Source organism: Pristis pectinata, chromosome 15 (assembly GCF_009764475.1).
Source record: "Pristis pectinata isolate sPriPec2 chromosome 15, sPriPec2.1.pri, whole genome shotgun sequence".
Lineage (NCBI taxonomy): Eukaryota > Metazoa > Chordata > Chondrichthyes > Rhinopristiformes > Pristidae > Pristis > Pristis pectinata.
This window is the reverse complement of record NC_067419.1, coordinates 23555218-23571434: the sequence shown is the minus strand read 5'-3', so window position 1 is coordinate 23571434 and position 16217 is coordinate 23555218. Positions and strand designations below refer to the sequence as shown.

The 16217-nt window shown below is 38.8% G+C and overlaps 2 protein-coding genes across 5 annotated transcripts in view; one reads left to right on the top strand and one right to left on the bottom strand.

Moving 5' to 3' along the window:
* dusp16 (dual specificity phosphatase 16) overlaps positions 1-8620 on the top strand; it is a 57069-nt gene extending 48449 nt beyond the window's left edge. For all 4 annotated transcript variants that reach the window (XM_052030362.1, XM_052030361.1, XM_052030363.1 and 1 more), the window contains 4 exons: positions 2426-2589; positions 3100-3259; positions 4094-4217; positions 6573-8620. In XM_052030362.1, coding sequence (XP_051886322.1) covers positions 2426-2589; positions 3100-3259; positions 4094-4217; positions 6573-7758 — 1634 coding nt within the window. In that variant the 3' untranslated portion in view covers positions 7759-8620. The remainder of the gene's footprint in view (positions 1-2425; positions 2590-3099; positions 3260-4093; positions 4218-6572) is intronic.
* Positions 8621-8764: 144 nt separating this feature from the next.
* Positions 8765-16217, bottom strand: part of borcs5 (BLOC-1 related complex subunit 5) — a 47678-nt gene continuing 40225 nt past the window's right edge. The window contains exon 5 of the mRNA XM_052030366.1: positions 8765-10442. Coding sequence (XP_051886326.1) covers positions 10209-10442 — 234 coding nt within the window. The 3' untranslated portion in view covers positions 8765-10208. The remainder of the gene's footprint in view (positions 10443-16217) is intronic.

The following is a 16217-nucleotide window of genomic DNA, read 5'->3' as shown; positions in this document are numbered from 1 at the left end:
GACCTGGTTTTGCGAAATGAGTCAGGCCTGGTGCCAGACCTGATAGTGGATAAACATTTTGGGAATAATGATCACAACTCATTACATTTTAAGATTGTTATGGGTAAGGATAAAATTGGATCTTGCAGGAAGGTAGTAAATTGGGGGAGGGCAAATTACAACAGGATATGACAGGAGCCAAGGGGCGTTGATTGGGAGCAGCTGCTGTCGGACAAGTCCACATCTGACATGTTGGAGTTGCTTAAAGACCAGTTGAGCGGAGCTCAGGATTGGCATGTTCTGGTAAGGAGTAAGGACAAGGATGGTACGGTAAGGGAAGCTTGGATAACCTGAGAGATCCTAAATTTAGTCAGGAAGAAATAGCAAGCACATATAAGGTTTAGGAAGCTAAAATCAGACTGGGCCCTTGCGGAATATAAAGACAGCAGAAAAGTGCTCAAGCAGGTGATTAGGAAGGCCAAAAGAGGCCATGAAATGTCTTCAGCGAGCAGGGTCAAGGATAATCCTGACATATTTTATACTTGTATTCAGAAAAAGAGGATCACTAAGGAGAGGGTAGGTCCATTCAAGGAGAAAGGAAGGAATTTGTGTTTGGAGTCAGAGCAAGTGGCTGAAGTACTAAATGAATACTTTGCGTTGGTATTTACCTAGGAGAAGGAATTGGAGGATAGTGAAAACAGTGGGGCACTGCTAATATGCTGGGACATTTTGAGATTAAGGAGGAGATAGTGCTGGGTCTTCTGAAAAGCATTAAGGTGGATAAGTTCCCAGGGCCTGATGGAATATATCCCAGAATATTGAAAGCAGCAAGTGATGAGATAGCTGTGGCTTTTACAAGGATCTTTGTGTCCTCATCAACAACAGGCGAGGTCCTGGAGGACTGGAGAGTAGCAAATGTTGTTCCTTTGTTCAAGAAGGGAAATTGGGATAATCCAGGTAACTATAGGCCAGTGAGCCTCATGTCAGTGGTAGGGAAGCTATTGGAGAGGATACTGAGGAATTGGATTTGTGCACATTTGGAAAAGCATGGCCTGCATAGGGACAATCAACGTGATTGAATATTTGAGGTGGTGACAGAGGTGCTTGATGAGGGTAAGGCAGTGAAAGTTATCTACATGGACTTTAGTAAGGCATTTGATAAGGTCCCTCATGGTAGGTTGATTCAGAAGATAAAGATGCATGGGATCCAGGGTAAATTTCAAGTTTGGATTCTGAACTGGCTTGCCCTTAGACAGAGTAGGGGTCGAAGGCTGTTATTCCAACAGGAGGTCTGTGACCAGTGGTGTTCTGCAAGAATCAGTGCTGGGACCTCTATGTGATGTATATCAATGATTTGGATGAAAATGTAGATTGGGAGTTATGGACAGTGTAAAGGACTATCAAAGAATGCAGCAGGATGTAGATCAATTACAGATATAGGCAGAGAAGTGGCAGATGGAGTTAGGGTGTTGGGTAAGAGTGAGGTGTTGCACTTTAGGAGGTCAAACAAAAGAAGAAAGTATACAGTTAATGGTAGCCCCTTAATAGCATTGAGGTACAGAGGGATCTTGGGGTCCAGGTCCATAGTTCACTGAAAGTGGCTACACAAGTGGATAAGGTGGTAAAGAAGGCATATGGAATGCTTGCCTTGATTGGTGGGAGTGTTGAGTATAAGAGTAAGGAAGTCATGCTGCATCTATATAAAACTTTAGTCAGACCACACTTGGAGTATTGTGGGCAGTTCTGGTCGCCCTGTTATAGGAAGGATGCGGAGACTGTGGAAGGGGTGCAGGAGAGGTTTACCAGGAATGCTGCCTGGATTAGAGGGTATGAGCTATAAGGAAAGGTTGGACAAACTTGTGTTGTTCTCCTTAGATCATTGGGGGCTGAGGGAGATGTGATAGAGGTTTTTTAAATTCTGAGAGGCATAGATAAGGTAAACAGTCAGGATCTTTTCCCCAGGTTAGAAATGTGAAACACCAGAGGACATGCTTTAAGGTTGGGGGGGAAGAGGGGGAAGAAAGTATAAAGGCGATGCGAGAGGCAAGTATTTTTTACGCAGAGAGTGGTGGATGCCTGGAATGGGTTACTGGGGTAGTTGTGGAAGCAGGCAGTTTGGTGGAGTTCAAGAGGCTTTTAGATAGACACATGAATATGAAGGGAATGGAAGGATATGGATGATACACAGGAGGAGGACATTTAGTATAAATTGGCATCAAGATCAGTACAACATCGTGGGCTGAATGGCCTGTCCAATGCTGTATTGTTCTATTTGTTTAGATGGGCTTTGTGAAAGCCACAAGGAATGAGACACAAATGCATTATATTGTAATACAGATAATATGGCAAACAGGGATGGAAGTGAAATTGAGTTCTGTGCACGGTTTTGAAGATGGCTTTTCCTTTTCATAACTGTTAACGTTTTTGCATTCTAATTATTTGGTAGGTGGATTTGCCACATTTTCTTCTAGTTTCTGTGGCCTGTGTGAAGGAAAATCCTCTCTGGTGCCTACAAGCATTTCCCAGCCATGCTTACCAGTAACCAACACTGGTCCAACTCGAATTCTTCCTCATCTTTACCTTGGCTGCCAACGAGATGTGTTGAACAAGGTAAGAGGGGAACGATCTCATCCAATCCGCTGTAGTTAAAACATCTTTCTGCAAATGTGGCAGACATTTTCTATTTATTTTAGATAACTATGTCATTACATGAATTGAAAATATAGTAAAAGTATTTCCACAACTAATTTTGTATATCACAATTATAATGGAATTTTGCCAAATAAAACTCATTTGAATTGAATTATGGAGATTTTTTTAAAATGAGGGTTTAGAGGGTCATAAACTCACCATAAAACAGATGGTAGAGAAAGGAATCCTTTTTCTATTTATGAAATTCCTGGATATGCACCTGAAGTCCTGTAAGCTGAAAGGATATGGATGAAGAGCTGGAAAGCGTGATTAGACTAACTGTTTTACAGCAAGCACAGACATGATGGATGGCATGGCTTCATTCTGTTCCAAGGCTTATTATGATTCTAAGAGGCAATACTTCTATTTAAGTGGCACTGACTAAAGTTCCATAGTATTTACAAGCATTATATTTTCCTTCAAATATAGGAGCTAATGCAGCAGATTGATATTGGCTACGTACTCAATGCAAGTAATACATGCCCAAAACCTGACTTTATCCCAGAGAGTCATTTTCTACGAGTTCCAGTAAATGACAGCTTTTCTGAGAAGATCCTGCCTTGGCTTGACAAGTCAGTTGAATTTATAGGTCAGTTGGGGCTTCTGTGTTGATTTTTAACATTTCTTTAAAAGCTAATTTTGCTAATTGCTGCTTAATGGTTTTACTTAAGATTTTTGATTATAATTGTCATTCTTTGGCGTGCTACCAGAAGATGAGAGAAGCTGCTTCAAAACACTGAGATCAGGAACTCAGAGTAATCACAGGAGTAATTATTTTTCTGTCGAGGTGAAACCTGCAAAACCTTTGCAGAATTAATTTGATTTCTGAACAAATACATTTTCAGGGTGATATGCAGCCTGAATCAGTGTATTTTGTTGTATTGAAAGAATATAGTTGATTTAAATAATTTCTCAGTTTTAAGTGAAGCAAATGTGTCTCCCTGTTAACTTTTAACTGGCTTGTAAATAGTTTTAATATTTTGTATTTTTGCATTAAATATAAAAATTCCTGCTGTGCACACTTTCCAAAGAATATCAGTTGTTTAACTGAATAGTGTTATTTATCCAGTTTCTGCTAGATGTGACCAGTCAGTTTGTTTACTAAAGCTATATTTCAGCTCCCCTGAATTATGGAAATTAAGCCAACTCCCATTGGTATCAGAATGCTTCCTTCAGACTCCACCCCCGCCCCCCTCCCCCCTGTTATGATGCCAAAACTTCTTTCTATTACTAGAACAAGAAATTTGCAAAGTTGCCTTGTGCATGTTAAAGACAAAGTTTGAGGCATCACATGTGGTTACCTACATATTCTTGCAACTGGGTAATGGTGTGAAGAAACTTGGGGCATAGTGAATAACATAGTAATCACAAGAGTTAAGAGTTCAGTGTTGTGAATAACATTCCTTCATCAACTTGTTTTTAGAGAAAGCAAAGGCATCAAATGGCTGTGTGTTGGTGCACTGCTTGGCTGGAATTTCCCGTTCTGCCACCATTGCTATTGCTTATATAATGAAGAGGATGGATATGTCATTAGATGAAGCATATAGGTAAGAGGTATTATGTTAGCAATGACATGATTTTTTTTTTTACCCCCCCCCCCCCCCCCCCCAAGGCTTTGTTACTGACTCATTAGGTGAGTTAATAATAACAAATTTAGAGAATGGTAAAAGGTTAGTTACATGTTTTAGCTAGGCAGTAGTCAAACCTTGATTCCAATCCTTGGAGACAGTTTTGGAGTGCTAGCACTATTGGTGATACTTTGAATCACTTTGCTAATAGTTAGGAATGAGCCTTTTAAGTGGTTAAGTTGGATCTGTTCTGTCTTTTGTGATAGGTCATACCAGGTTACTTTGTTAGATACTAGTATCCTAGATGCACTGGAATAGCATGGCTAGTTTCTGTATCTAGTTCTGATGCAACAATATTCTGTCTTACAGATGTGAAGAACTAGCTGGATTTTGGTATCTTTAATGGGAGTAATGAATGCATTCATCAACTAGTTATTTTAGCTTGTCCTTTGGGCTCCACCATAGTTGGGAATGCTCAAATGGCTCAATGAAAAGAAATATCCTGGGGTGATGATAGAGAAGTCTGGAACTTGAGGATAATTATGATTCTGTGAATATAGTTATACCTGGCTATTGCTTGAAAAGCCTGAGAGGCACCATCCCCAAATGTCGGGCTAGGTCACTGAGGCTGAGACTATACAAGATATGTTCTGATCATTAATTTCTGATTGTCAGATACTTTTTGTTTATGATGTTATTCTATAGCACTTGTCTTATATTGAGTATCTTGCTCGGCAACTTTAGAGTGTATTAGGAGGTAGCCACATAATGTCACTCGACTTAATTTATCAGGAACCAGGGTCAGGTACAAGCCAGTCAAGTTCTTTTGCTTGGGATGAAGCATATTATCATAAAATCTCCCTGAGTTCACTAATGATGAGATCAGGTAGTTTTCTTGGCTCTCATAATTTATCAGAGGTTGTCTTGGGCTTTGTAGATTGCTCTTGCTGCTCTAATTGCTATTTGTGGAACAGGTGTCAGCAATGCAGAAGGGGACATAGTAAATTTCATGCCCACAGTCTTCCCATATGAAAATTCAAAAGCATTGAAAACAGAAGCAAATTGGTAGGTGGGATAAGATAGCTGAAGGTAAACTCACTGGTAGTTGGAACTGCAATCAATAAAGAAACTAAACAAACAGATTTCAACTACTTGGTTTTCTGGAAAAGGAAGAGAATAGCTGTAAATTGTAGTCTATACTGGAATTATTGACATAGGTATGTAAAAGTTCAAAGTCCTTCAGGTAGTGTTCAGAATGTGGGGGGAAGGATTTGATAATCTTTGCCTTCCTACCAAATGAGAGTGGGAATGATAGAAAAAAATAAGCCTTTGCTTCAAGACTGGAGAAAATAGTGCAGATAGTTCAGCTTCCTATGGCATTGGAACCAGTTCTGAAACAGAAGTGACCTGTATGAGTAAAATGGGTAGCAGCCAAAGTGGCAAGGTTCTGAACATCCTGGGGATGTTAACCAGTGATGTGGGGAGAGTTGAATTTAATTTGGCATAGGGAAGAAAATTGGGCTGCAGTAGAGAGATAGTGTATAGGAATTAAGAGGGACAAATAGCAAATGGTATGGAAAGAGTAGGAGTTGATAGATGAACAAAGCAAACCTCTTGAGCATGGTGGTAGAATGTCTGTAGATCAATGATAATTAAACACACTTGGTTACTGTGTATTCATAAATGGGATGACTGTACTGATCAAAGATAGTTTATATTTCTACAGACATCACAGTTAAAGATTACATCTATTGGTTAGTGTTAAAAGAAAAGGAATCATTACTCATAACTTATTAAAATGTTTTGGTTATTTATTATAGGTTCCTAAAATAATTCTGTCCTCAGGTTTTCTACTGATTGAGATTAATATTATGGTTTTCCTCCTTAGCCATGGATGGGTCATTTTACTAATTGTTTCTTTAAATGCTTACCATTATCAACAGAGAAAACCTTCTCAATCTATGTTATGTTAGGCTATGCAGCCATTATACCTGTAGAACTTATTTGATTTTAAACTCGGGATTAGTTTCCAACTGATTTGTGCCTCTCAAACTCCATACAATATTGTCTCATTGTGGTCTCTTCCTCTGTAGTATCTATCTACATATTGCAATGATACTTTTAAATATGCCTCAATTTTCAGAGACCTGATTACCAAGTTTAAAGCATTGTTAGTTTAATATGATACCCTTAATTGTTTTTGAAAAAGTGATTTTCTGGAGCCTGCTTCATAAATGAGATATTGAACTTAGAACAGCATAGCACAGGAATAGGTCCTTTGGCCCATGCTGTCTGTGTCGAGTACCATTAAGAAATTACATTTGTGTTTTTAAGATTTGTCAAGGAGAAGAGGCCAACCATTTCACCCAACTTTAACTTTCTTGGCCAATTGCTGGATTTTGAGAAAAGGTTGAAGGCTCAGCCTGGCCAAACAGGAACTATTAGCAAATTAAAACTCCTGCAGTTGGAGAGACCTGTGGAACAGAGATTGGCCCATGACTGTGTTTCTTTCGAGACAGCACTAGAGAAGCAACCCTCCACTACCTCAGCCATTATGGATCAGAACCCCATTGCACCTGCTATACCTTTATCCGCACTTATGGAACCCACTGTTTCCAACGTGGAAGGAGAATGTTTTTTGGCTCAAGAAATCAATGGACTTAGCCTGTCGGTTGACAGATTAGAGGACAACAACCGGCTGAAACGCTCATTTTCATTGGACATAAGGTCTGTATCATATCCTGTGAGCAGTGGAGGTGCTAGTTCTGCACCAATTGCTGCTTGTTCGGAAGGCAGTTACGGTCCTGGGAAGGAATCAAATGCAGGTGAATCAAGCAGGTTCTGTTTCTATTCATCAGCTCAGACAGAAGTGGAGCAGCTTCCAGAACACATTAAACCCACTGTGATGGATGTAAACACAAAGCAAACACAAACCATATGGGAACAAGGAACACCAAGTAGTACAGTTATTCCATCAGCACAAACCACAGTACCCAGAACACTGCTCTACCCACTGCACAGAAGTGGAAGCATGGAGGATAACTACAGAACAAACTTTCTACTGGATCTTTCTGGTAGCCAACAACATTTAGCAACCTCTGCAGCGGGACTGGGACTGAAAGGATGGCACTCGGACATAATCTCACCTCAAACATCAACTGCATCGTTGGCCAACACCTGGTACTTCGCAACTGAAGCACTAGCAGGCCAATCTCCTCGCTTTTTGTCAAGTTCTGCGCTATTTAGTGGTGCAACAGCTTACTCAGCCTTTAGCTGTAGTCAATTACCATCAGGCTGTGATCAGTCGGGGACAGTGCGCCGGCGTGAGAAACACTGTGACCGTCGAGATTCCAGGCGCAGCTGGCATGAGGAAAGCCCATTTGAAAAACAGTACAAACGACGCAGCTGCCAAATGGAATTTGAGGAAGGCATGAATGAAAGCAGGTCCCGGGAGGACCTAAGAAAAATTGGAAGTCAATCCAGCTTTTCCGGTAGTATGGAGATCATCGAAGTTTCCTGAGGAAATGTTAAAATGCAAACTGTGGTGATTCGCAGGTATATAGTTTCCCTAAAACAGAATCACAGCTTCAACCAGGGACATAAATTGTTGCTTGAATGCTTTGTTTGTTCATCATTTAATTGAACACACATTTCTTATCTAATCCATGCAATGATGCATAATTGTCAGGCTTTCCTTACACATTTGGAAAAATCCCAGTTATCATTAAATAAATGTCCAAAAATGCACTTTGCCTCCGAAGACTGAGCCAAGTTCTATGGAGATCTTTGTTTTAAATTCCAGACAAGCTGGCAGAATCTGGATTTCTGTGTGTAGTCATAGCTTCAATGCAAATTTCTTTGCATCTGTACATAAATGGTGTAACTATCTTGATTTGAATTTATGGATAGATAAGGTGTCAGTGCTGCTTAGAGCAAATACCTCAAATTTAAAGCTTATACTGTAAGTAGGTATTCAGCAAATCAGATCTCAGGTCAGTCTTGATACAGACGAGATTTACAGTTTTTGGCTAGGTTTGAATTTAAACCCAATTTGGACAGCTAAATTAGCACTGAGAAAATGTCTGTGTGTACATTTAACTTTGATCAGATAAATGAGGATAGTATCAAAATCAAGTAGAGATGTAAATGAAACATGTGAATTCTATGCAGAGTGCATGAGTTGCAGGTAGGAAGGATGCTTGTGGGTGTCCTCTTGTGGAAAAGTGCTGGAAACTTGTTCAGGATGGTACAAAGTGTCTGTGCATGGTGGAACTATTTTGTTCAAATGTGTAATGTATGAGAGCTGTCTATGGATAACGTGTTGCTCAACCAGGTGAAATGTTGAGCATCTGTTGAAATAAAATCTGAGATGGTACCTGTTATACATGTGTGATTTACATAATATGTCAAATTGTTATGTAGGCGGCTGGAAAATTGCTCAAGCTGTTTCTTTAAATGTTTGAAAATGTACAATGCACAAAATATACTATATAGAGAAAATAATAAAGTACTTCCACAGCTAGAGAACATAAGGCAAAGACAATATACATTAAACAATACAAAAAAGAATGAGTTGCAAGAAGAATTTTGCATTTCATTGCTTCAACCAGTCAAACATTTGATACCTGAAGGTAAAATTGTGGATAATGATGCATGGTGACTCAAACTTGGCAAGCTATCTACAAGTTTGTTTTAAAGTTTCAACACTGAAATGCACGGTATTGATCATTCCTTTCTGGAATGCTCATTGGAAACAATGTGTTGCATGTAAAAATTTGATTATTTTCCCTTTTCAAATTCTAATTTTGAGATGAGCAGTTTCAGAGATCAGAAGTATCCTAAATGTAAAAACAAAATTAATTTACTTCTGCCCCCATCCATCTGGAGAAATTTACAAAAAAAGGGGAAATGTCCATTTCTTACTGATCACAGAACTAAGAACCAGAAATAGCATAGATACTAAGTAGCTACATGTAATTTAAGGAAATGTTATTTACAGTTCACTGCAGCTTCATTCACCTTCAGAAACTTTTAAAACTAGGAACTGCAGTTACAATTAAGCTCAAGCTACCAGTCATTAAAGATGAGATTTGTTAAAGTGCCATACAAAACTATAATAAATATTAGCAGTATGTAGTATAAGCAACACATTTTAATATTTATGAATTTAATATTAAAGTACTGAGACAAAAATAATAAATTACCTTACCTGTTTTGTTCATACTAAAATTACTGCACATCTTAGTTTACAGTGAACTGCAAGACTCATTTTTAGCATATTTGGACTCTTTTACAAACTGGTAAATTACCTGATAGTTGGAAATTATTCCAAATTTTCACAAAAGGAGAGCCTAATGGATAAAACCTGAATTTAGAAATCTCTGGGAACAGTCACAAAACTACATATTTACTAACTTGCAATATTCAAGTTCCTGAGGCATACTACAGGAGGTGGATATATAAATTACCTAAACACAATTGACAGCTTTATTAAAACAAGGTATCAGATATATACACAAGGCACATATAATCAATATAAATGTGCTGCAAAACATCAATAAACACTTAAGTGATGAAGCTTTGAAAAAAGAGAATGCCATGTCCTTTTGCATGCATTAATTCAAATTGATTTAATTGTGGCAATTGCAATACTAACTGATGTGTAGTGGTGCAAATGTTTATCCCCAGACAGCTTAAGTCTCTCAAAACCATTTTGAATAAAGCACAACCTGCAATAACAGATGACACTGTCCACACCAGCAACATTTAATAGCTGGTACACTAGAATTGAAATGTTATTTCCCATGAGCTATTACTCTGCAATCCAGACAATTCTGGGAGACAAGTACATTACAATCAAGGCTCAATACACCTGGAAATGCATGATGCTTCAGCTGACTTAATATCTAAATCATAGATGTCTGCACAAATCCAGTGGAATTCAGAGGGTGGAGATATAACTTTCATTGGCTACTGGTACTTTATATCTTTATCAGCTCTCATGCTGAAAGGTTCAAGTCTTTCATTTTCTGGCAATAAGCTATTAAGTTTCTCCATTAATGGGACAGTTTGATCTATGCCCATCTGTATGCGGCGTAGTATGGCTGACATCTCATTAACCTTCTGTATTTGTTCAGCATATTTGGCATATCGCTTCTGTCGCTCTTGCATAATGCTATACAAGGCTTCAACAGATAGATCCATCTACAATTGAACAAAAATACTGTAATTATCAAACTGGACAACAATTATAAACAGTATTTGCAGGGAGAAAATAGTAAATAATTTTATCAAGGTGTATCTTATTCAGAAATAAAGTTCGAAACAATGAAATCATCTCCTTAATACTTTGCCTTTAAGAATTATTTCCCCCAAATACAGTAGGTCAGTTTTCTCTTCCCACAGATGTGGCCTGACCTGCTGAGTATTTCCAGCATTTTCTTTTTTTTAAATCTTGGGTCAGTTTTCAACCTGGAGTGCATAATCCCTTCAGAATGAGAGGGGTGGGTTGCCAGAGACTTCAGGGGGCCCATGATATTTGAATAACACCAAGGTATTTCAATATGAACATTCACCAAGAAGGTTAAACAAAATAAGAATATACTTTCCATGGTAGATACCCTAGCTGCAGAGCTGCTAGTGGATCCCAGGATAGCTTCAGTTCCTTAAAAGCAGTGGGCCTGCCCTTGGAGTCATAGAATCACACTTGCCATTCATTCAGAAAGGTTGGGACCCAGTGTTATAGGCTACCACAAGTGGAAGCATTTATCAAAGACGTAGCCTAGAATCATTCACTCTTACATTCTAGCTGCAGTGAAGTTCAGTTAATCCAACATATTCAGGACTTTAGTGGCACCAGACTAACCGATTTTCCAGACTATTCGATGTTATTCTATTAATAATGCAAAATGTTTTGAATTCATTATTTTTGGATGTTACCTAGTAGAATAATAAATTATCCAGTGAATTCGGTAAGTTGAAAGTGAGTGAGGGAACTGTGGCCTTGGTGTGTGACACGGAGCGTGGGAACCAGGGCCCCAGTGCATTTGGGGGGGGGGGGGGGTAGGCACAGGAACCTGGGTCTCAGTGCGCCGGGGGGGTGGGGGTGGGGGCTGGCTGTGGGCACAGCACCCAGTGAGCCAGATGTTGAATCATTGCCATTTCTGAATAGGAGATACACCTACATGTGGTTCTACCTATAAAGATCCTTGTGGATCCCACTAATAGATTCTCTTCACCATTGTGTGACCAACAGTGACTGGCTTTTAATTACCTAGCAGCCAGGTTCATAGTAGGGTCCTAATATCTCTTCCCTTAGCTGGTTTTGGCTGTTAACACCTCTCTGAAATGGTTTGGGATGCTTTTCTATTTGGGATGCTATAAAAATGCAAACTGTGGTTGTTTCATTGATAAGGATGTCTCAGGTGAGAAAATCAGTCAATAGGAATTGTGGTTTCCACTTAGCAGTATAAATTACGACACAATGGATATGTGAAAATTGAAAATAAAAACAGAAACTGCTGGAAATAATTGGCTGGTCTGGCAGCATGTATGGAGAGTTAACTTCTCAGATTGATTACTTCTCTTCAGAACTGGGAATAGTTAGAGGTAAGACATTTTAAGACGTGGTGAAGGAAAGAGTGCAGAAAGTCTGTGAAGGAGTGGAAGGCAAGATAGAATAAATGACAAACGGTATTATTCTAAGGCAAATGATGGAGGTAATGAGGAACAAAAGGTCAGTCTGGAAGAGATTTAATTAATTAGAATAATAATCTGAAATTACCAGAGAAACAGAGTGAATGTTGAAAATGCTCATTATCTGAAAATCTCTAGAACAATGTTCCCAGGCAGAAATAAGGAGCAGAACTAAAGGACAGCCAACTGGAAGCTTGGAGTCGTGCTCTTTTCCCTTCGCTATTTCTCTGTATCCTAAAGTTTGTTTCATCTTTGACTATTCCCAGTCTGATGAAATGTCATCAACCCAAAACATTAATTATTTCTCCATGGATGCTGTTTCACCCCAACTTCCATAATTCTTTCATCTTGTTATTAATAATTATAATTTTAACTTTAAATATTTCTCATGTTAATGTAAAAAAAAATGTTGCTATATAAAGAGGCCACATCCATTCTCACCTTTCAAAATAAAATAATGAGGTAGGCAATGCTGTCAGTAAATGAAGGCTTTGAAAATGAAATCCATTAACCCCAGCACATGCAAGGTCTATTACACAGAAGCAACTTAGAAGTCAGTCGTATGCACTTTGTAATAGAGAATATCTGTAAAGTATCCCAACCTTACAAAGCATTAACAGTTCTCATTTGAATTTATTTCTGCTAACATTTGATATTACAAATGATCTTCTGACATATCCCCATTGTAATAAAAAAACTTGCACAAAACACTTCAAAGTGAATACCAATCTTAAAATGTCAGTACCTACACTTCATACTACTAGAAAAGGACATGTTGAAATGACAGCACTTGCATACCATTTATCTGTCATGTTTTTAAATTGTGACACACTCTAATGGTAATTACACTGTTAAGTGGTAAATTGACCTTCAACAATTATCATCATGCAGTTAGTTGGTCCTTTGCTTCCCCCCTCATCACCCCATACACCAACAATAATTTGCAATTATATAACATTTTTAGCAAAAACAAAACATCCAAATGCAAATTGAAAATTTCTACTGATTATGGAAGAGGGCTTGGTCAAAAAGGTACATTTTAAGGCAGGCTAAAGGAAAAGAGGTAGAAACATTAGGCAGATCCAGAGGGGCAAAGAAATTCAATAGTAGTAGTGCCCTGGTTACTGAAATTTTCCATAATTTATTGTAGATGAGGCTTGCTGTAATTAGTCAAGCCCATCTGCAGAAATATCATACCATCCTTTACTCACGCACTCAGTACATTAAAGCCCAACTGGACCTACAAAATGTCTGATCTGAAAAGATTCCTATGTTTTTGTCTACATATTCATTTGGAATATCCATATATAAATGCATTCATGACAATGGATTTAAAATCAAGGTGTCAGTGCTAAATTTATTGGTTGTTGTATTCTGAACAATAATACTCAACTCAAGCACAGTGTAAGCAAGTCTCAGCTTGAATATATGCCAACATAACTCAATACAATGTCATGTCCGGGTCTTAAAGCTTACTTCTAAACTTAGGTTCTTGTTTACGTGCTTCAATACTGGGACTATACAAGTCTTATAGGAATGTACAGAATGTTCTAGAGAACAGATGCTGTCGCAATAGCCTCCATTTGCCATTTTCTGTTATCTGATTAACAGAAGAGCTTAAATAGAAACATAAAATGCTGCAGATAGCTAGTCAAGCAGGATCTGTGGAAAGAAAAAAATATAGATAACAATTCAGGCCAAACATCTAATATTGCCCATGCAGTTGCCCTTTTTTCTTGTGAAGTTGCATCTCCACTCCTATCTACACACATTCTCCAAGCTCATCTGAAACACACTGCTAACTAAAAATTGAAATCAATGGAAAATTATATGCAACAGAAGTTAATAGATGTTTAGATATTAGAAAAATCAAGGTATATAGGGTTAGTGGAGGAAAGTACCACTGAGATAAAAGATTAGCCATGATCTCACTGAATCTTACCGAGGGCTGAATGGTCTACTCTTCTATTTCTTCAGTGCACCAGCTGTAACGTGAAGCAGGCTGCTTCCGCAGATGCCCCACTCTAAGTGTTGGTGAACTGCCTCAAATTTATAGAGTTGTACAGCACATGAACAGGTCCTTCAAGCTACCATGTCCATGCCGCTCATTGTATCCATCTAAACTAATTCCATTTACCCACATTAGATTTAACTACTTTTCTAGATGCTTCTTAAATGTCATGAGAGTATCTGCTTCCATCACCTCTTCAGGCAGCACTCTTCCAGACTCCAACCACCCTCTGTATGAAAACACTTCTACTCAAATGCCCTCTGAACCTTCTACCTCTCACCTTAAACCTATACACTCACTATGGTTAAAAAAAATTATAATCTACCCCATCTCTCCCCCTTCATAATTTTATATTTCTCTCTCATGTCACCCCTCAGCCTCCTCCACTCCAGGGGGAAAAAACCCAGCCTATTCATTGTCTCATAACCAGAAAGCTCCAATCCAGGCAACATTCTGGTAAACCTTCTCTGTTCAACTCCAGGGGCCCATCAGCAGGGTTCAGTAATGGAAAATACCTTAGCAGCTATTAAGAAGCCAGGGACTTCTGCATTCTTGTACAAAGACACAAAAATTCCAAACTTCCTGGCATTTAAATGGGGAAATGCCGGCAAGTATGCACAGAACTGCTGGCATTTCCCTACAAAACCTTGCTCCTTAAAGTCACTGGCAATCCAGGAAAAAGATGCATATTGTGATTATATATATTCTCAGGGGGTGTTCAAGCCAATTATAGCTAATTAATTATGCTGATCACTGAGCAAACAAGATAGACAAGTTTTGCAAAGTAGGTTCCACAAACAGCAATGAAGTAAATGACCAAATTTTTACTGAAGGTTATGGGCAGTTTATGCTCTTGAAACTATTAACTCTTCTCCAGTATCTTCCAGTAGGTACAGTGTGGCATCACACACAGCTCTGACAAGTTCAGTTTCTAGTATCTACTGCGATGGCCAACTTCACAGCTATGGAACACAACAACTCTGCCTGCATAGAGAGATAGAGAGAGAGAGAGAGAGAGAGCGAGAGCGAGAGAGCGAGAGAGAGAGCGAGAGAGAGCGAGAGAGAGCGAGAGAGAGCGAGAGAGCGAGAGAGAGAGAGAGAGAGAGCGAGAGAGAGAGAGAGAGAGCGAGAGAGAGAGAGAGAGAGAGAGAGTGTGTGTGTGTGTGGGGGGGGGGGCGGGTTGCGGAATTAGATGGGGAGAAAACATTCAACAATATTTTGACTCCTGATAAGGTGCGAGTGTGGCCAAGGCTCTACTGTAATGCTCCAATGGCTGCTCAGAGTGCTAACAATAAAAAGCAATTAGGAATTACGATACAGGTTGGGACTGTGATTTTTCTGCTCAACAGAGTAAACTAATTGTGCTCCATTATAACCTTGTGATTGAAATGAAACACTTCCTGGTTTTCATAGATTACTACCACAAAGAACCATCATGGGTACCCAAGACAGAATTTTACTTCCATTTTATATTTATTTTCATCTTCTCTAAATCACAGTTCTAAGTTCAAGTGTACAAATGACTACTTTTCAGATCACTTACCAACACTGTCCCTTAAACTGCCCAAAGCAAATGCAAAGGAATGTTTAGCGCCTTGGAAAATATATTTTCCCACTTCTTGTTATACATTTGGTGCTGAAAATTATTTTCAAAATTCATAATTCTAACAAGGTGCTGCACAACAATATGTTGTGTTATGTGACTAACGTAACTTATGGAATACATTTAAGCTTAAATGCTGACATATGCAAGTGTATTTGGAAGCAAGACGGTATGGATTTCCTAATGATGAGAATAAATATTTTGGATTGTTTGAAATTTAGGCACATATACACAGTGGAGCATATTTTTCCCCATTCCATGGGATAACTTGAGCAAAATCTGTCCATAGCAACATATTCTTAGTACTGGAACGAACTGATGTTGACCCAGGTAGAAATTCCACCTGTAGATGTAATACAGGAGAGAACATTCCTTCTTAACTGTCTACTTTTCTGTGAATGATTCTTTCCTGTGGCAGACACAAGGCAGAAACCCTAGTAAAGTCAGGAATGACATCATTCCAATGCCATTACTATCAAATTTACATGCTTCTACTTACTTCAGGAAAGGGCTTTCCATCAAAGATGCACCAGGAAATGTCAACTTCAAACCCCAGGACTAAGTTCTCATGGCAAATAGGAAGAGGAAAATTAACCTCAAATGTGGGCGGTGCAAGCACAAAACCACAGCTTAGCTTTTTTGGAATTTGAGTTATTAAAAAGGAATGCAG